Here is a 19,962-nt window from a genome sequence, read left to right on the forward strand (position 1 = left end):
CCTTCACCTGCCACAAACTTGTTTGCAATTTTTATTCTGAAAATTGTTTGAAAACTCTGACCATAATTATTTCCTAAGTATTTGTTTTTCCCAGTATGGACGTCAATGGTTACATGATTTTAAAGGAGGCTGCACACCGGATGTGCCACTCATATGGAAGTAAGGCATGCATTCAAATGTTATTTCATATGAAGCTATGCAAATGGCTCTATGACGCGGCAGAAATATAAACTGTCCTGAGTAGTAGCTGGGTGCTGCAGAAAGCTGTAGACTTGCGGCTCCGGTGTGCATACCCTGATAGAAATCTATGTTTAGAATTTTAAACTGCATAACGCTGCATGGCACATCCGGTGTGCGACCACCTTAACATCTTTAAAAATATCTTCTTTTGTGCTCAACAGAAAAATTTTACTCATAAAGGTTTGGAAACACTCGAGGGTGAGTAAATATAAAATTTTTGAATGAACTATCCCTTTAATGTTACGGGAAAAAGTATTCTATTGCATTGCGTATTTTATTGAAATGAAATTACACTTTTTTTTTAAGTTTAACATTTCAAACAAATGTTCAAAAAACAAGGTTTTAGAACAGAAAAATAAACATGAAAAAAATACAAAGTCATACACTATAAACATTTTATTATGAACTTTAACCCTAAATGTTGAAAATGCATTACACAAGTGATAATATATTTTAGCTGCTCTACATTGGCTTAATTTTGGCACTGTTTGGTTGACAGATCATGTACTGATAATTTGTCAATGACAATGGGTGTCAACTTTTTTGTTTTATAGTGCATCAAGACAGTTAATGTCATAAAATAGATGCTTCACAATATCAAATATCAATAATATATGCATATTTAATTATTTTTCATTCCTCCACCACAGTTCCACCACCTTTTGATGTTAAACAGCAGAAGTACAACTTGTACAGACAATGATATTGGTGTAGTAGCAGGTCCACATTTTTCCTTTTCTTTTATATGGCAAATATAAGTCAGAACAGAACCCCACTCAGAGCAGTATCATCATACCTCTGTCAGCCTCAGGTTCTCTGGTTTGATCCTCACGCTGCGAGATATTGACTCCAGTACTTCAGCCGTGCTTGAGCTCTCTTTACTCACACTAACCAAGAACTACACAACCAAAAATATTCATCATTAACAAACAAGAATGTCCATGCAAATAAAGCTTTCTTGGGCACTACAGAAAGTTGTTTTTACCTTGACTGGTTTCTTGTGAGGCTCTTTAGCAAAATAGAAAACAGTCAGCACCTTCTGCTTCTGAGGTAGAGGGACTGGCAAGTACAAGAATGGATCAAAGGTTATGGAAACCTGAAAAAAGAAAAGATATATAAATTAATATGCTTACTTCTAAGAGAGTGAAAATCGTAATTATCTCCCAAACATTTTAAAAAAGGAATGATTCTTTTACAAAGTAAATGATTTAAAGTGGGTCCAAGCATGGAAAGTGTAGACAGTTTTTAAAACTTTTTAAATTAGAACTGTTTTAAAGTTTGGGGTCATTGCTTAATATATACTTTCTGACAGAAATATTTTATTGTTGATTTTATTCTTTAATGAAGACATTTTTACATTTTGCCAAAACATTTCCATTTCAAATTAACTGTTTTCTTTACCATTAATCATACTGAAAGGAAATGCATAATTCTTTCAAAAATATCAACATTATTCAACAAAATTGTTGCAACATTCATGAGCATTTCTGCAACATTCATAAGCATTTTTTAAAATCATAGTAGCCTCAATGAGCGCAAAAGACTACAAATATCTGAATGGGAATCTGAATTAGAATCATACTGTAGCTCATTTTGACATGAAATACCTTGGAGCACATTGGACACACCAGCTTTGACTTGTACTGGCCTTGAAAGAGGTCAACAATGAAGGAATCGTTTCTCATTTTATGCCTCTGCCATGCCTCTTCTGCAACAACCTACCAAAACACAAACAAAAACAACTTTCAGCAGATTTATTATCATGAAAAAAGGAATTCACAACATAGAGCTGATTTTGCTTAATAATAATAAAAAAATTAAAGAATATCATAGTTGTTTGTAACTGAATGCAAAATATTTAATTATTCACTTTACAATAGGGTTTCCTTGGATAATGTTAATGCATTTATTAATATCAAAAATAATGAACAATACTTGTACAGGATTTATTAATCATAGTTCAAAATTTACTATCCATATTCAAGCTTTTTAACATTAGTTAATGCAATAAGTTAACATGAACTAACAATGAACAACTTTATCAGCTAACATGAACAAAGATGTCATTGTTCATCGTTTGTTTATTTTAATAAATACATTAACTAACATTAACTAATATAAACTTACTCCCCAATTGTATAAGTGTTACCAAAAAATGTATACAATTAAAAAAAATCAAGTGATTTACATATTTTTTTGCTTATGTAATGTTATGTAGAATTGTTTTTAAAAGCTCACTTCATCCTGACGGCCGTCTGAGTCCACAGTCTCGGTGTATGGTTTGTTTTGGATGCGGTTCAGGTCTTCATGAAGACCATCCAGCAAAAAAGCCATAAACTCCTGAGCATCATGCTGCGCATAACCTGTAAACTGACTGGCTTTACTGGCAACGATAGCCTAGAAAGAGAAATGAAGAAACAACCATTTATAATGTGTAATTAACATAACTTAAAGATGCAGTATAGGAGAAGAATCTAAAAATACCTTTAATTTGGAGGGTTGAAAAGCATGATGAGTGCCCTTCCACAGCGCCCGTAGCAGAACAGCAAAGCCAATGGCCAGCCGTCCACCCGTGCCCAATGGGTTATTACAATTAATCTCTGACTCAAAACCTCGATCTGAAAACACACACGTCTTAATAAACTTAAGACACATAGGCATATGAAAAAATGTAATATTCTGTAGAAAATGTAACTGACCATGGAAATAATCCCTGAGCTCCCGTGTGTTGGAGAGGGACTGGATCACACTGTTCATAAAGCAAGTGTTTCCCAGATTGACCAGTCCAGTGAAGCCAGGGTGACATACTTTTTTCTCCTCCACCTCTTCTGATCTCTCATTGCCTACCGGAGGAGTGTGGGTCATGGGCTGCACCATGCAGGTGGGTTTGGGCTGTGGACAGTTGGCATAGGAAGCCTAATAAGAACCTATTCACTTCAGTTTCTGGGTGCAAATGCTCTATCAGATGCCATAAGAGAACAGTAAACTGTACATTTACGCTCACATTGTGCTGAGATACTACTAAAAAAATCATGAATGTAATGTTTATACTCGGGTCTAATCTCAGAAGACACCAGTTGCTATCTGTAGCAAGTCCAGAGATTGTAGTAAAGATTTGCTTTATTATGTGATATGACTAAACAGTGGTCATAAATGGCTATTTATTCACGCAGGTGAGTGGGCTGGACAAACCACCTGTGGGAAACACTCTTTCTTCTCAATATGCACCAGACACTTCCTATATAGTTTTGCATACATCTAAAACTTTACAAGTGGACAGTACTGAGAACAGTATTGGCTCAAGATATGTGACAAACAGACGATGCATGCATTATTACCGTGGCAACAGCAGGTTCTTGTTTGAGGGACACATGTTCGGAAACTGAGCGTGGGGACACAGCATCCAAACCAGAGTCCTCTGGGGCTCTAGGGGGTTTGGGTTTCTCCTCTCCAACCCGTGGTTCTTCTTTTGCAGGAAGTGCATGCTGGCTGCTTCCTGGCTGACTCTTTTCAAGTGTAGAAGGGCTGGAGGCCACAGCAACCTTGGCGCCCCCCACTGCACCTTAAACAGGACAACAGAGCTTGTGGTTAGCAGCTTAAAGTTATATTATATGCTTTTACTGACAATTCAATGCATTTGATGACCTTAAAATTAGAATAATATTTGCAGAATTACACTCTATATGGGTAGAGTGTCTGTGCGGCTTCATCATAAATCAATCTAATGTTCTGCTGTGTATGTGTGGTTGTCAATCATAGCATGTTACTTTGAGACTCTACATCTTGACCTAAATAAGCATTTTTACTAGTTAATGTGATCTTAACAAATAGCATACAATGTTTCCTCTAGGATTTTTTTTTCAGCTGTGGCGGCAGGCCTTTTACACAGATCTACCAATTACCTATGGCTTTATTTCAATGAAAAATCTCGTTAGCGCAGTATTACAAGTCAAAATCACGTTTATGTAATACAAGCATGTATTAGATTTGCATTTATTAGATTTGCTAGGAATATTTATGAATGTCTCCAATAGACCTAGAGAGCGGCATTAAAGCTTCCTGAAGTGAAACGGCTATAAACACCAGCAAGATAAAGTCATTGTATGCAGAACCATAGATCTTTATTCTATAAAGTATAATTGTAGAAACATGTCAAGATGTCACCTTAAAGTGTTAAACAAATAACACACAGCACTACTACGTTTACAGAAAAGATTGTACTGTTATAATACACTTACAGGGCTCGAAATTGCGACCATTTTGGTCGCATATGCGCCCGAAATTTTATCTATGCGACATTGAAATATATTTGGGAGCATTTCTGCGAGTGTTTAAAATTATAGTGTGCGACCAATTTTTACTGCAAAATGTTCAGCACATGCGCGGATTCGGGAGACATTCACGCAGGATGCATCTCTAAGCTCTTTGTCTGCACTTGAAACGCAGCGCTCAGGAATGGTTTAAAACAGTTGTCATGTCGACTTACTGCAGTAAACAAATCCAAGTCCGTAATGCTTGCCCCCCCTTCGCGCTCTTCTTATTGGGCCACCACTGCTCTAGCACTGAACGCGAATGATTGGTTAATATCAGCTGTCAATCACTCAGCGCCTTCTGGCTTCGGATGACAGAGAGCTACTAACGCGAAAAATTGTAAAGCGCTGAAGATGAGGATGAAGATAACATAACACTTGACAGATTTTGTTTTAGAAACCATGGCATCTACAGTTACAAATAATGCCTCATCTTACTAGTTATACCGTTAACACATTAATTCAAGCAGTGCGTGCAGGGCCGGTGAGCGCTCCGTGTATGCTTTGGTTACTCAGTTATGTTATAAAAATCTATTTTCTTGTGATAACGGGATTTTGTTGAGACATATTTTCCTCACGCTTGCATATAACGTTATATATGATTTTTTTTTTGCATGTTAGTTTGATTAGTGTTGATTTCAAATACAATCAATATGTTTGTATAAAACTTGTAGTAACGGTGCTCATAATTGGTGGGTGCGACTAAATTTTGGCTGATGCGCCTACATTTTTAAAGTTAGGAGCACCGGTGCAACCAAGCAAAAAGGTTAATTTCGAGCCCTGACTTACCTTTCAATATGTTTTGGTGCAATTATAATCCGCTATAAAAAAACAAACCAAAACTAAATGTTTTGAATGAGAAGCTGTAATGTAGCCGTGACGGAATGAATTTTGGTGTGGCGCTCCGCCACGGAAGAATGAATGTAGTGGAAACCATGGCAAACCATCTACCACTTTTGGTCTGACAAACGGAGCGAAAAATGTATTACAATAAACCACACTAAGTGCATATGGTTATTGAATCTGAAGATCACAAATTTGCTTATATCACACCAAGACTGACCTCTGACACATTTTGCATGTATAAAGACACAAAGTAATGGTGCATGGATGAACAGCAACACCCATATTTCCAGCAGAAACCAACCAGTACAACTCAAATGCTAAAATATTATTACCATTTTAAAATGTTTGTAAAAAATTTGACCTCACCTTACATGCACTTCATATGCTACAATTTAAATGGAAATATATTTAACCAGATAGTTCATTTAAAAATGCTACCTGAATCGAGATAAATCTATGTTTTTTTATTTGATTATTAATAAAAAAAGGGGAATCAGTCAGACAACCTTAAAAAATACAAACAAATTCTCTCATTTCGCAACTGAATCTGAAATGTGTACAATCAGTTTGTGTAGAGCTAGACAATCCTTTTATTCTTTAAAAATAATTATAAGAAACAAAACAGCAAACTTAAATAAAGGGATTGACAAAATATTTAATTAAAAGACTGAGGCTGTGTAGAGCAGCAGTTTGGGTCAGCAGGCTGGCACTGACACAAGAACACATTGGCACATTTGGCTTGACCCCCTCTCACACTCATATTGAGTTACTAGATCACTCCCTGTAGTCACATTCCTCATTAGGTGCCCTAATTTCAACATGTAAACAAAAACAGTACTACTTCGTCCACTGTAATAATAAGACCTGCGCAATAAGAAAAAATATATGAATGTTAAGGATTTCTGGCTGAAATGTTTTTGTAAATAGTTAAAAAACATCATTAATGTAGTATTCTTTTAATTTCTTAATTTTCTTTTTATTCTTATAATTTTCTGATTCAATATGTTTCTATTTCAATTGTAGTGAAAAATTCCTTAAACATCAGTCAGAAAGGGGGGAAAAAAAGAAAAAGGATGACTAATAATTTTGACTTCAACTCTAGTGAGCAGTGTTATGTTTGATTAGATATTCTGTTTTTTTATTAAACATATCATATACCAAAGTGTACCAAAACCTTGACCTTAAAACCAAACCATGAGAAGTCTGTATTGCTACTCACCTAATGAACTGACTATACATAAGGGCAAGGTTATCAAAAATGATGTACACAACATGATTGCGTGTTTGCATTAATAAAAACTGCTCAGAAGCAAACAGAATCCAAGCAGCAGACCTTGTGTGGCAGGGGCCTCCAGACCCCCCCAGCGCTGACTGTGTCTCTTCTTCAGGGTGATGTCGATACGGGACGGAGTGAAGGCGTAGTTGGACTGATCGGGCTGAATTAGATTCCTGAAACATTGGCAAACAGGATCAATGATGAAACCCATTAAGGCACTGAGATTATCAGATTAGGATGGCCATCTGAAAAGCTTACCTGAGTTTAACCTGCCATTTAAAGACAGTGTTTGGTCCGCAATCCGAATGAAGGCGCAAAAAGTTGGGATCACTGTGGACAGTAGCGTTAATGAGTGAAAATGTAATGAGTTGAACTTTTGAAAACTTGTGTGTGGAGAAGTGTGTCTCACCTGGTCTGGAAGATAAGAGTGAAGTCTTGTTCCCTGAACAGCACCCTGGACGTCTGCCGGCAGATTTCTTTCATGTAGACATTCACAACCATCAGATCTGTTCCCTTCTCATACGAGTCATTCTTCACAAACTTCAAGTCCACCATTGGCTCCGGACCTTAAAATACATAAAGTCACAAGAAAAAAATATATGTAAAGCACATACATTTACATTCAAATATTTAGATTTAAGTCTCCAATTAATTTCAATGTTATATTTCTAACAAAATACTAACAAATACTAACAATAAAAAAGCTATAAAATATAGTAGGTCTAAAATTATTACACTTTTTAAAAATGTGTTTTACACTGAAATATTTTAACTTAAAATATTTGCTTTTTCAATTTAAATACATTTCATTTTAAAACAGCAATTTATCCTAATATGCTGATACTTCTTTGCTGCTTATGAAAGATTTTGTATTAATGCTAAAGAGACTTGTGCAGTCTAATATTTTTGAAAAACAAAGTACTGTTTAAAGCATTTAAAGCATCAAAAAAAAAAAAACTTTTTAATATTTTCTTTCAATATTTTTCAGTGAACAGTGTTCTAAAGAATTTTAAGCATCAAAAACATTTATACAATATAGCAGATGCCAAATGTGTTCTTAAATAGCTGGTTTACTTCATCATTTACTCAACCTCAATACAATACTGTTCTTAACACATTGAAAAATTTTGCAAAAATTTGTAATGAAAAAATTTTTTTTCACATGAATCAAGTGGTTATTTTCATATGAACTTTGATCAACAAACAAAGCTTACAGCACTCATATTTGCTCTTGGTAGCACAAGAATGCTTGCTTGCCATACAAAAACTAATGAGGATCACTAATATTTTTATTAGGGCCAGACAGAATCTGTAGACATTTTGTTCCTATTTCTGCACAGAATTTACTGAAAAAAAAACTGTGAATGTATGCATGCATAGATTTACGGAGTGTAACTAAAAACTTACTATATAATATAAAAAGTAATACCTTTCTAACTTTTATTTAATGTTTACAGAACAAATCCACTTGTGTCCACTTATTTGGGAAACAAAGCAAGTCTCTCATATAATATATCAACTAAAAGACAGAAAATATTACTTTACAAACTGAATTGTAAACAAATCATATTAACATTTTCGTATTAGTCAAGATTATGGAAATAATTAACTTAATAAATATACATTTACACATGTAAATAAATAGACTCAATGATGGGCAGATTTCTGCATGCGCAGATTCCATGTAGGCCTACTTATGAGTTTGGAATGACATTTGGGTGGGAGCTGGTCGTTTTGGGATGAACTATGCCTTTAACTGACCTTCCGTATCCTCCTCTTGGCTTGCTCCTTGTGGCTCCTCTTTGGACTTGTCCCTCTTCTCCTCTGTGTGGCTCTTTTGTGGAGACTCCTCTCTTTTGGAGTCTGTTGATGCAGGCTCTCCAGATCCCAAGTCATGAGAGGGAAGCATTTTAGGGATGTGGCCTTCAGCCTGTGGCTTCGTTTCCTCCTTTCTGTTTTCTGGCTCATCAGACGCTATTTTATCAGTGCATGTTTTTACAGGAGTAGAATGGTCTTTTTGCGGTACCTGCGGCTCACACACAGAGACGCTCTTGCTTTCCCCTGATCCAACCTATAAACAACACCAAGACAAACAGGATTTCAGAGAATTTTTTCATGATTTTATTTGCAGATTACTATTATTAGCTTACCTGAGCATTGCTCTTTGGCTTCCTGTCAATCCCTTTTTCTTTTTGCAATGCCTGGCATCCTTGAGGTTTGCCCTGCATCTGAGCCCTGTTGTCTTTTGCATTGCTTGATGAAGAGGCACCGCTGTTAACCTCTGATGTGTGCGTCTTCCCATTAACTGTTGCTTTGGACTTCGACTCGTTTCCCAAGCAGGGAGCTAGGGGGGGCTCCTTTGTGTTTTTAGAGGGCCGCGTGGTGCGCTTTGCACTGGGCTCATTGATCGAGTCTGCTTTATCGCTTGATTTAATCTCTGGCGTTTTTTCTCCTGTGCTCTTAGTGACGTGCACCTGCTTGCCTTTCATCCCTCGTTTCAGCCCTCGGTCAGGTTTACCTCGTTTCTGCTCAGCAGAGCTCACTGGGGGCGTTTTCTCAATGGCTTCGCTAGATTTTTCAGACCGTCCTGTGCTTGACTGGTAGTTGTTGCTTCCATTTTTTTGAAGAATGTTCACTGGTTCTGACTTTTTCTTGTTTGATAGGGGAATTAAAAATAAATAAAGCTTAGTTAAAAGGACCTCTGACTATGCAAACATTCATGAACACTCAAAGCTGCATGCAGATTGGAAAAGAAGAACATTTTAACAATAAAAAAGCTGATTAGTTAATAAATAATTAGCAACTGATTAGTTTACAAAATGCTGCAGAATTTGTTATGACAGATGTCTCAGCCCAACAGAAATCCATTTAGCTTGGCAAAAAAAAATATATATATATATATTTTAAGAGCCTTTTTTTAAAAAGCGTTTAGGAAGTGGACAACAGGAGACTGACAGTGAGCAGATGTTCTTACAGCGTAGGCGGGCCAGGTGTTGAGCGGGATCTTCTTGTGCATGACAAGCTGCAGGACATTCGATTTCTCCTTATAATTCAATTTACTGCAGGAGGCTTCAATCTCTTCATGGAGATGACAGCTCCATTCACGTCCATCTAAGAAAACAGAAAGATCACAGGATATACTCTACTATTCAAAGGTTTGGGGTCGGTAAGAAGATTTTTTTTTGCTGTTGTTCTGTATAATTTTCTTGTTCACTAGCATGATCAAAAATACAGTGAAAACAGTACTACTGTGTAAAGTTTACAGCAACTTAAAATTGCACAAGAAGTTAAAAAGAAAAGCATTAAAGGGATAGTTTACTTAAAAATGGAAATTAACTCCATGTACTCAGCCTTGCATGGTTTCAAACCTTTATGAGTTAGGGTTGTGCCAATAGACGACAAACTTCAAGATGCTGAGCTGGCATCGCAATCCATCGCCCCGCCCCACATTATAATGATATATAACTTCTTATTTGCATGTCAGCTTAATAGCAATAATGGTCTTTTCATGAGCTGTGTTAAATGTTACATATAGCTACCACTTGCACGGCTGACAGCATCGTGAGGAATAAATGAAGGATTATACAGCACCTCTCGCGCTCAAAATGTGTGCATTCAATGGCAAATGCTGTTACCTGCAAATCCTATCCCACAGACTTTACAGGGAATGGCTTTAGTTATTTTCATAGCAGACTTGAAACAATGATCTTATATCCACTCTTGGAAAAGTGTAAATGGTGGATTAACATTCAGCACATGATCACTAATAGGATGTGCCATTATAAGTAACTTTAGGTAAATCTGTCAGTGTTATATTCTCTCATTTTCAGCGCTTCACTTTTTCGCTGTTGTAGCTCCTGTTATCTGAAGGCAGAAGGCATTGACTGAGTGATTGATAGGTGATATTAACCAATCATTCACGTTCAGTTCTAGAGCAGTGACCCAATAAGAAGAGCACTAAGGCAGGGCAAGCATTGCAGGCTTTTTTTTTTTTACATCAGCAAGTTCACATAACAACTGTTTAATCTGTTCCCGAGAGCTGCGTTTGGCATTTTTAGGAGCAAAGATGCATTCTGCATAAATGTCTCCTAAATGGGCCACTCGGTGAGGATTTTGCAGTGAAAACTATGAAAATGTATGTACTACAGTGAACTCCAACCAAACTCTCGTCTCCTCCACCAGCTGTGGGAAAAGCCATTATAATGACACAGATCACTCTGCCTACTCTTGCCAGAGTCCCGCGGAAAAAAAGTGATTGACGGGGTCATTTGTTTGTGACTTTATTTATTTATGGTTTGGTTATGGGTAAAGCAAAGACCATGTGGGTCAGGTAGTAAAAACGGCAGGCTACAATTAATTAATTCGTTATGAATTAATTGATATTTAACCACCACCCCCCGCCTATGAGGACGATGGCATCGTCCATCGCGATGTTTCACATTAGACACCGTACGATGCCAAATTGGTCAACATCGCCCAACCCGATTACAGGTTTCTTTTTTCAGTTGAAAACTACAGAAGATATTTTGAAGAAAGCTAAAAACCTGCAGATACTGCCTTCTATAGCAAGGGAAAAAAACTATGGATGTCAATAGTTGTGTTTACTAAAAAAAAAAAAAGTCAAACAGGTTTGAAACAAGTAAAGGGTGAGTAAATTAAGACAGAATTTTCAGTCTTAGGTGAAATATCCCTTTATTTATTCTATTCAAATCTGGTCCAAACATTTGATTAATGATAAAGCCAAAAAAGAGGGACACAAACACACAATGCCCTTACCTGGCAGCCGGATGTGGCAGGCGGAATTTGAAAAGTCATACTCGATATCTTCTACTCTCAGCTCCCCAGCACCTCCACAGTTCAGCCTCACTATCACCTCGTATGCATTCTGCTTCCAGTCCAGAAACAAGTCTACACAGAGAAAAGAACATACACAGTGATTACACTGGTCTCAAACACAGTGAGACACTAATATCAATGAATACAATTAGCTGTGTTTTTCCATGATTTTACAACAAACCTGATTTCATGATAACACCACAAAATCCCTCAGCCGATCATAGCAGAAAGCCAAGCTGCTTTCGATTTCAAATTTCTCTGCTACTAAATTAAACGCAGGTGCATGTTAGAGATCAGGAAAGACCGAGAAAGAAAGAGAGTGTGTTTATCTCGAAGGATCGAGCTGCAGGGTCAAGTGACAGCTAGTCCCGTCACTTTACTCTCTCTCACTGTGACACGCAGATCTAAAAGGTCACCACCAAATTGCAACGCCCCACAGCTGGGCTTTTATTTCACATGATGTCATCTCCTCTCCGCCAGTATCCCATGAGGCTTCTTTGCAGGATGGGGAATCAGCACTACATAGATAGACTCCTACTGTTCGTGCAGGGGTGGTGCACTGCTCTTGCAGAGATGAAATGCAACACTTTGACGAGAGGAAGACAATGGCGTGTTCGTATCGAATGTATGTGGAGAGGCCAATGAGGGCATCGTGTAAATAAAAAGGAGCATAAGTGAAGTCTTCTCATGCATGTGCTGGGTAGAACCACTCCACTGACCTTGACAAAGCCCTTCTTCATTGAAGCTGAGACTCACAGGCTTAGATTACAGCACTTCAGCACTGCAGAAGCAAACAAGCTCAGCAGACCGGACACAGCCTTAGAAACAGGCTGGCACATCGACGCTAAACAAACAATACGCTCATGAACATTTGCCAAACCAACAGTTGCATCAGCTATTGCCAACTGAAAGCTGTTTCTGATGAGGTGAATGTAGGCTTTAGAATGGTTTTCTCTGAAAGGAATGTTGAAGTCAGTGTTAAATGGTGTTTTGACAAACTGTTAAGACCCAAAATGTAATTTCATGTTCTGTAAAATTTTATTTCATGGTTATGTATTGTGCTAATTGTCTCAGATTGTTGGTACTAAGAAAATAACAATGTGACATATAAACTAAAACAAAAAGACATCAAGTAAATGAACAGGGTTTTTTTCAGCAGCAGTAGGTTTGACATTTTAGAATTTCCTACAGCAAATAAACGAAATGTAAAAATAAATGTGTAATAAATAGGGATGCTCCGATCAATCAGCAAGAGATTGGTATCGACCGATATTTACATTTCATTACGTGATTGGTAATCTGGCCGATCTCATGAACCGATCAAAAGTGTTGGTTTATGAGTTTACAAGCAGAGGACATATTAGACGTTAAATCTTTTTACATACAAGAACTGAAAGTACAGTGTTTTGAACAATATTGCAAGTTCATTAAAAGTTAGCTGGAAATATTAGAAAAAATAAAAAAACTAATTATTTTTAACTCGAAAATTTTTAATACAACTTATTATAATAAACGTTTAAATGAAAGTGTATCGGCCGTTCACCATAACAAGGAATTGCTACTCTTTATCAGCTGCAAAAAATTCTGATCAGAGCATTCCTAGTAAAAACACTAATTATGACCTAATTTTTAATAAAAATGCAAACGCAAAGTCTGATCTTCCCTTACTCTTCTGTTTTGTCTTCTATTACAGTATTTGATTAACATTATTAACACAGACAAGCTTATTATATACTGTGATTTTGCGGCCAAATGCACAGATCCAATAAATTTGAGACATTTTTATGTGATAATTTATGTGATGGGCATTTGACAATCATATATTAATTTCACCATATAAAAATATAAATTAGACACACAAAAATAAGATCACACACACACACACACACACACAAAATCTTGACTTGCAATTGCATGTGTACAAGGTGTGGTTTTCTGTGCATTTGCTTCAAGTTTAGTATGTCAGCGGGTGAGCTTTTTTCCACAGCTTATATTTAACATCATATGCATATCTAACTCATGAGTGTACGCTGTCTACAAAGTGGCTTCCTGAACATTTGCTTTATTAGTGTGTCAGTCAGAATAGAACGCTTTTTTCACTTTGTGACACAAGTTTATGTCACTTACAAACCCAATTTAATGCCATATAAACTGCTCTTTATTTTCTTATTCTCACTCCTTCCATTATTCAAAAGTAAGTGGTGTGTAAATAATTTGTAAGTGCAACGGAGACCAAACAATTGACCACATACGTTGGATGTAGGGCTGTGCGATTAATTGAAATCAAATCACAATTTGAAACGCTGCAATTAGCTAATCACTAGAGGCTGTGATATGAAATATATATGTATATTATTTCATTTCTCCCTCCCAGAGAAAATGCGTGACTGCTGCCATCAGTGTGTCCTAAGCTGCGTCCCAAATGGCACACTATACACTATGCACTCATGCACTATGTACTTATGCACTTACACACTCAACAGGATAGTACATGTATGTAGTGGCGTCCCAAATGGCACACTAATGTTTTTTTACTAAACGGAAATTCAAACCGTTTCCCTGATGACGTTTCACAGTTGCCAAATCAGTGAAATAAATGACCGAATTATCAAATAATACCTATCGTGAGTATTGCCACATTCACCATCGGGAGGCAATATAATCACTCTAGTAGGAGAATTTTGCTCTCTCCATCCAAAATAAATAAAGTTATCCAACATGTGCGTCCGATAGCTCCGCCCCTTCCGCTACGCAAGCAAACCTGCGGTCGTTGAGTGCGTGAAGTGTCCATCATTACACACTTCATTTTAGCGACTGAATGAGTGCATCATCCGGGTAATTAAAGTGCACTTATTATTTTAAGAGTTTTCAGTGTAAACACACTACTTACACTATTTATACTACAAAATGGCGTAGAATAGTGCATAAGTATGCGATTTGGGACGCAGCTCTAGTCTTACTAGCCAATTGAGTGAGCACACTTTCGTTCTGCCCAATCAGAAGTGCGGAGCAACCACAATAAAAAAAACAAAAAAACAAATGCAGACAAAAAATGCGAACAAGTGGAATGATGGTGTTTGCCGCTTCAGAAGCTTTAATATACGAATATCAAACAAAAACAGGACATCGGTAATATGGAAATATTTAGATTTTAAAGTCACAGACACCAAACAAAAACAGGTCATTTGTAGGAGCTGTCATAGAATTGTTGCCACAGCACGAGGAAATACAACAACCAGCACCTAAAAAACCACCACAGGCTTTGAGGTGATATGAGGAGTGTCTTGCTGAAAAGTCAACTGAAAGTAATGCCAGTGACACTTATCGCTTGACAGTGTATAATAAGCTATACTATCTCCCTAATTTAAGTTCAACTTGTTTATAGAACTATAAGGTTATTTTATTCGTGTTTACAGCTTACTCTTTCTGAATACTTGAAAAAAAAAATTGGAATAAATATTTAAGTAAGTTAATATCTTTTCAGTTCCTTTTTTTTATGAACACTGCATTTTAGCAGTAAGAAACTATGATACAGATTATTGAGCTGAAGCTTGACAACAAAATTAAAGCACAAATCTAATCAAAATCGCAATATCTGACAAAAAATATATATATATATATAAATAAATTATATATTTTCCCCAAATCTCACAGCCCTAGTTGGATGTCTTTTCTGACAAAAGATAAAGTGATGCATGAGATTTTGAATACAAATTACAATGTAAAAAAATATAGATAACCAAACTACCAATAACATTTACTACAACTTGTTTTTTCTGACCAAATATACATGATCAAATGGCTTAATAAATGTGACAACCCTAAATAATCCCTCTGTAGCCTGGTCAAATGGTCACATTCACACCAAGGATGATAACAGTAAATATAGAGTATTAAAAACAGTCAATACCAAAATTAAAATGACAACAGCACAAAGAAACAATATCACTTTAAGAACCATCTTTTTTCGGCTGATAAATATAACAGCAGTTGCACTTTCTTTATCTATTTAGCCCAAAGGTAATTACCAAAAGATGATTATAAGTGTCAGCCTTATTAAAACTGGATTTACCACATACCAACTAAAACCAGATTTAATGCCACACAACAACAAATCATTAGACAAGCCATAGATGTAGTGCCACAGCTAAATCAATACTAACTAGCATAGTAGAACAATTACACAACTAGACACAGTTAACGTCTGTTAATTTTCTAGTTCACTATTTACTATAGCAAATAACAAATAGGAAATTATCCCAAAGACTCTAAAATCTCTTTTAATGCCTTTAACCACCAGTTATGGGCCAAACTGCATTACGGTCAAAAGGACACTGCACCACAGACTCTTCCCATCAGTTCATATTACATTAGACATCACTGTAGTAAACCATTTACCATAAATCTCAACATCTTGATTTACAAGACTGATTAACACTTGGCGAGAGACAAAAGTGAAAGCACGATCACAAAGAAAAGCATTCAAATGAACTTGCGTAAAAGACCTGAGTGAAATAAAGTAATTCAGACCTGGTTTATGGGGGTTTATAAACTACATTGTCCTCGCCTCACCTTTCTTAGTCTCTGTGCTGGTAGCCACCCGTTTGGCCTCTTTGCTCTCCTGGTTGGCTCTGTCCTTCTGCTTCTTCTTGCTGGTGCTGACCGTGTCATCCGGTCCCCTCTGACCTCGCCTGCGGCCTGATTCGCTGGATCCTGTGCTGCTGCTGGCCATTTTCAGCCACTTGCCGCTGATGGTTCGGCCGTCTCCTACCTCGCTCCCGCTGCCGGAGCCGCTTCCACTGGGGTCTGGATCTGAGCTGTGCCGTTTCCTGCCCGGTCCAGCTATCTTGGCGGCGTTTCAAGTGAGAGCACTCCCAGAAGAGAATCAGGAGACTGTAAACAAAAGCAACAGCGATGATGTAATACAAACAGACTCCATTTTACCGGCAGTACACATGAGTAAAATGATGGAATTATACAAGAAACAACTTTTAATTTCTGATCGAATGTTAGGGCAGACAAAGTTGAAGGATATCACATAAAATCACACTTGAAATAATAAATCCTTGGTCCCTTGCCCAATGTTCATAATTTACCCAGGGTTAACAATTACTCGTGGGTATTCATACACTGTACAATCCAAAAACCTGGATTATGTCATTATTTTGTGACGATTGGACAGTTCAGACATTTAAGCTCATCTCACAGCATTTATAGTAAGACTTTTTGTATCATTTTGGAAGACATTTTGAATTCATCTTGATGCATTAAAGTTATCTTGTGAAAATGATGATTGTTCTGATAGAAGAAGCTTTGAAACTAAACGTTGCCTTTATCATCAATCTGCCTGATTATAGAACAACACCTCATGCATAAACAAAATGGATTAAACATGCACCAAATGTACTTTTATTTATTGTAGAATTCAAACAATATAATAAGCTATACAAGTAAATAGTAATAGTACAACAATAACACTAGGTGTTTATTTATTTTATTTGCCTACATTCTGCTACATTTTATTTCTACAGTGTCAACAAAGTGTCATATCTTATGCTGTAACGAAAATTACACTTAGTTGTCATTTATTACTGATTTTAATTAGTCAATAAATATGACAAAAAGCCAAAGCTTTGTGTTAACGTTAATTACTTACACGACTAGCCACAAACGACGATAACGGCAAATGTCAATATGAACACACGTCGTTGTCATGAAAAACGCCAAATACATTTGATAACACATATAACTCTAAATAATTGTTCTCTTTCATTTCCGCTGTCATATTAGCTGTCAAATGAGAAAACAGTATTCAAAGGTGTTCAAGCTGCTTAAAATCCCCGGCTGCTAACAGCACTAGCATAGCTTGTCTGACTCGATACCACACTCAAGTACTCTTTAATTCAAAACACGCCACAAACAAACTACCACCTAACGTAAATTATGTTGTCGAGCAGATAAATATAACGTCCATAAAGTGTGACACATCTTAACTCTGTAGTTTGGATATAAGAGACACTGGTTAGCCGTGTTGTGCGAACACTGAGCTAACGTCGAATGCCCATAAAGGGAATGGAGCGCAGGGCCTGTGCTTAGTCTCTCTCGCCGGCGCACAGCTAATCATGCGCTTAGCTTTCCACAGCACGCGCTTTACCATTTTACCGCAAGGTCGGGTGGTGCGGGACTGTCAAAAGTGTTGATACCGGCAAGATAAGTGACATTTTGACATGACACCGGTTTAGGTACATAAATTCTTACTCTGTTTCTTTGTTGTCCTATAATGAGGAGTCGTTATCGGCTTGTCCTTTCCTCCGCGGCGACTGTAGATTAATTCAGCCCCAGGCTTCACACACGGCAGCGGGCCGCCGATCGCCCCTGAGCCGCATCAGCTTGCCCCTGAAACTCAATGCTGTTTTATTTCAGAAATAATCCTAACCAGGACCCATTTTGTGGCGTCAAAATAGAATCCAGGCCACTGTACATACAAAACAAAGACGCTGTCCGTGCTCTACCCGATGAGCCGAGCGCCGCTCCGTCACTCGCACTTTGTTAGAGAACAAAACAAACCGGGTAGAGACGGAGATCACGCCAACCTGCCTGCCTGCCCAAACACACACACACACACCAGATACTTCCGGACACTTGCTCCACAACAACCATGCGCAGAAGATTTTTTCTTGAATATTCTAGATTTGGATATCTTGAAGTGTACTTACATTAGGCATCTGTAGGGTACCCTTGGATAAAACTATTACGGTTTCACGGTCTTGTGATTAAGTTACTGCTCTAAAATGTATTCTTTTTAATTGTCTGGGTAAAAAAAACGAAAACTCCCCCCCCCGCATTCAACGCAATACATTTTATTTAGAGAACATTTATTAGCCTATATTAAAAAAAACAGTAAATATGTCAGGTGAAATAATTCAAATGAATCATTGACTTCTGCTGTCTTCAAAAACTCAGATTTCTTTACATTTTAAAACGGCATATTTGGATATCTTTTCTGCTGGAGATACTGTTGTCCTAAAAAAAAAAAAAAAAAAAAAACGTAATTAAAACACCTTACACATAGCCTACCATAAGAATGGTTTTTACAGAAAATTATGGCATTTTTAAAACTTTGTCGTTTCCGAACCGCGGTATTTGAAAACGGTTATCGTCCCATGCCTACTACACATATCTGATATAAAGTAAGCTTATTGTTAAAACATCAAGATAAATGTCATTATTTGGATTCAAACTTGTTAAAGTGTTGGAAAAACAGCAAATATCAGCTTATGGCATGTATTATTTTTATATTTTAGAAAGTGCCCTGTTTATTTATTTATTTGCCCAGCAAACAATAATTGACATAACTGTCTTTTTAAAACGTTATGCTTTGCCACTAGTCTTCAAACAACCAGCTACCTTTTACCCATTTAGTCTTTTAAAATAATACAATTTAGTGTGATAATTTTTTGCTTTATTCTGCTTTTAAAAATGCAGGTCAAAATATTGTTAGTAAGCTGCATTTTTACTTAAACGTGCTTAAGATTGACAGTGTATGTTATTTATTGTCATCAATAGTTATCATTTTTTTCTCCACAGAAGTTACAATTCTCACATTTAGCATTTATTTGTATGTAAAATCAAATTTAAATTTTAACTTTATGTGTCCTTTAAAGTTGGACATTTTGGTATTGTTTTCCATTGTTTATCTTATTTTAATAGATTATATTTCATTAAAATAACAGCAACTGCCTTCACTGTGATTTACTGTTTTGGCAGTTTATTAGATGGAGTCGAAAGACTATTTAAACAATCTTACAGTTTTGATTCACTTTTTTAAAAAAGCTAGACAATTATAATACATTATTAACAATATTTCTGATAACATTCACACTTGTTAGGTGATTGTCCAAATAAACTCACAATTTGTGAAGAAATTAAAGTTAATAACTGATAATAAAGCAACAATTGAATTACTGGAAACATTTATGAATTGAAAATAATTACTTAATTAGCAAATTTTTGTTTTTAATCACTTTCTTCTCATGTACAGTGCTCAGCACAATTGAGAACACCCCACTTTGAAACTGAATATTTGTATCCATTTCTCAGTGAATATAGGCAATGTATTTTGGTGCAATTAAACAAAACAGATTCATTCAACAGATATATTTATCAAAATGATATTTTAGTCACCAAACATATTTACAAATTGATAGATAATACAATTAAATTCAAGCTAAATATTGCAAAACAATAAAATACATTACAACCTACAAAATTTCAATAACATTATTTTATTTTTTTTATTATTATTTTTTGCTTCTCATGATTTTTTTAAAAATTATATATTGAATATTTTTCTATAATGTATAAATTTGACTGTACTAGTTTTTGAACCGTTATCGTAAGTTATTTTGTTAGATAAGCTCCAGATTTGGCTTCAGTACTGACTAATCTAATGCA

At 36.4% G+C, this 19,962-nt stretch overlaps 1 protein-coding gene and 1 long non-coding RNA gene across 9 annotated transcripts in view; one reads left to right on the forward strand and one right to left on the reverse strand.

Annotated features, from left to right (window-relative positions):
• Positions 1–18,125, reverse strand: part of usp19 (ubiquitin specific peptidase 19) — a 32,418-nt gene extending 14,293 nt beyond the window's left edge. For 4 of the 8 annotated variants that reach the window (XR_015523421.1, XR_015523423.1, XM_087306901.1 and 1 more), the window contains exons 1-16: positions 17,767–18,125; positions 16,081–16,401; positions 11,449–11,580; positions 9,647–9,783; positions 8,823–9,323; positions 8,434–8,743; positions 7,082–7,238; positions 6,931–7,002; positions 6,730–6,845; positions 3,579–3,802; positions 2,940–3,132; positions 2,725–2,858; positions 2,479–2,637; positions 1,848–1,958; positions 1,226–1,336; positions 1,037–1,138 (exon numbers count right to left, since the gene is read on the reverse strand). Coding sequence is in view for 5 of the 8 variants with exons in the window: in XM_087306901.1 (XP_087163027.1) it covers positions 1,037–1,138; positions 1,226–1,336; positions 1,848–1,958; positions 2,479–2,637; positions 2,725–2,858; positions 2,940–3,132; positions 3,579–3,802; positions 6,730–6,845; positions 6,931–7,002; positions 7,082–7,238; positions 8,434–8,743; positions 8,823–9,323; positions 9,647–9,783; positions 11,449–11,580; positions 16,081–16,240 (2,619 nt within the window). In the remaining 3 variants the exon portion in view is untranslated. Of the gene's footprint in view, positions 1–1,036; positions 1,139–1,225; positions 1,337–1,847; positions 1,959–2,478; positions 2,638–2,724; positions 2,859–2,939; positions 3,133–3,578; positions 4,483–5,339; positions 6,267–6,729; positions 6,846–6,930; positions 7,003–7,081; positions 7,239–8,433; positions 8,744–8,822; positions 9,324–9,646; positions 9,784–11,448; positions 11,581–16,080; positions 16,402–17,766 lie in introns of those variants that run through there. The other 4 variants (XR_015523422.1, XM_087306902.1, XM_087306900.1 and 1 more) reach the window with 2 other exon arrangements.
• LOC147831284 (uncharacterized) lies at positions 984–3,755 on the forward strand. Its single transcript, XR_015523479.1, has 2 exons — positions 984–2,177; positions 2,286–3,755. It is a non-coding gene; the product is annotated as an uncharacterized LOC147831284 (long non-coding RNA).
• Positions 18,126–19,962: the final 1,837 nt, after the last annotated feature.

The sequence above is a fragment of the Danio rerio genome, chromosome 23 (genome assembly GCF_052040795.2).
Source record: "Danio rerio strain M-AB ecotype USA chromosome 23, GRCz13ab, whole genome shotgun sequence".
NCBI classification, from domain to species: domain Eukaryota; kingdom Metazoa; phylum Chordata; class Actinopteri; order Cypriniformes; family Danionidae; genus Danio; species Danio rerio.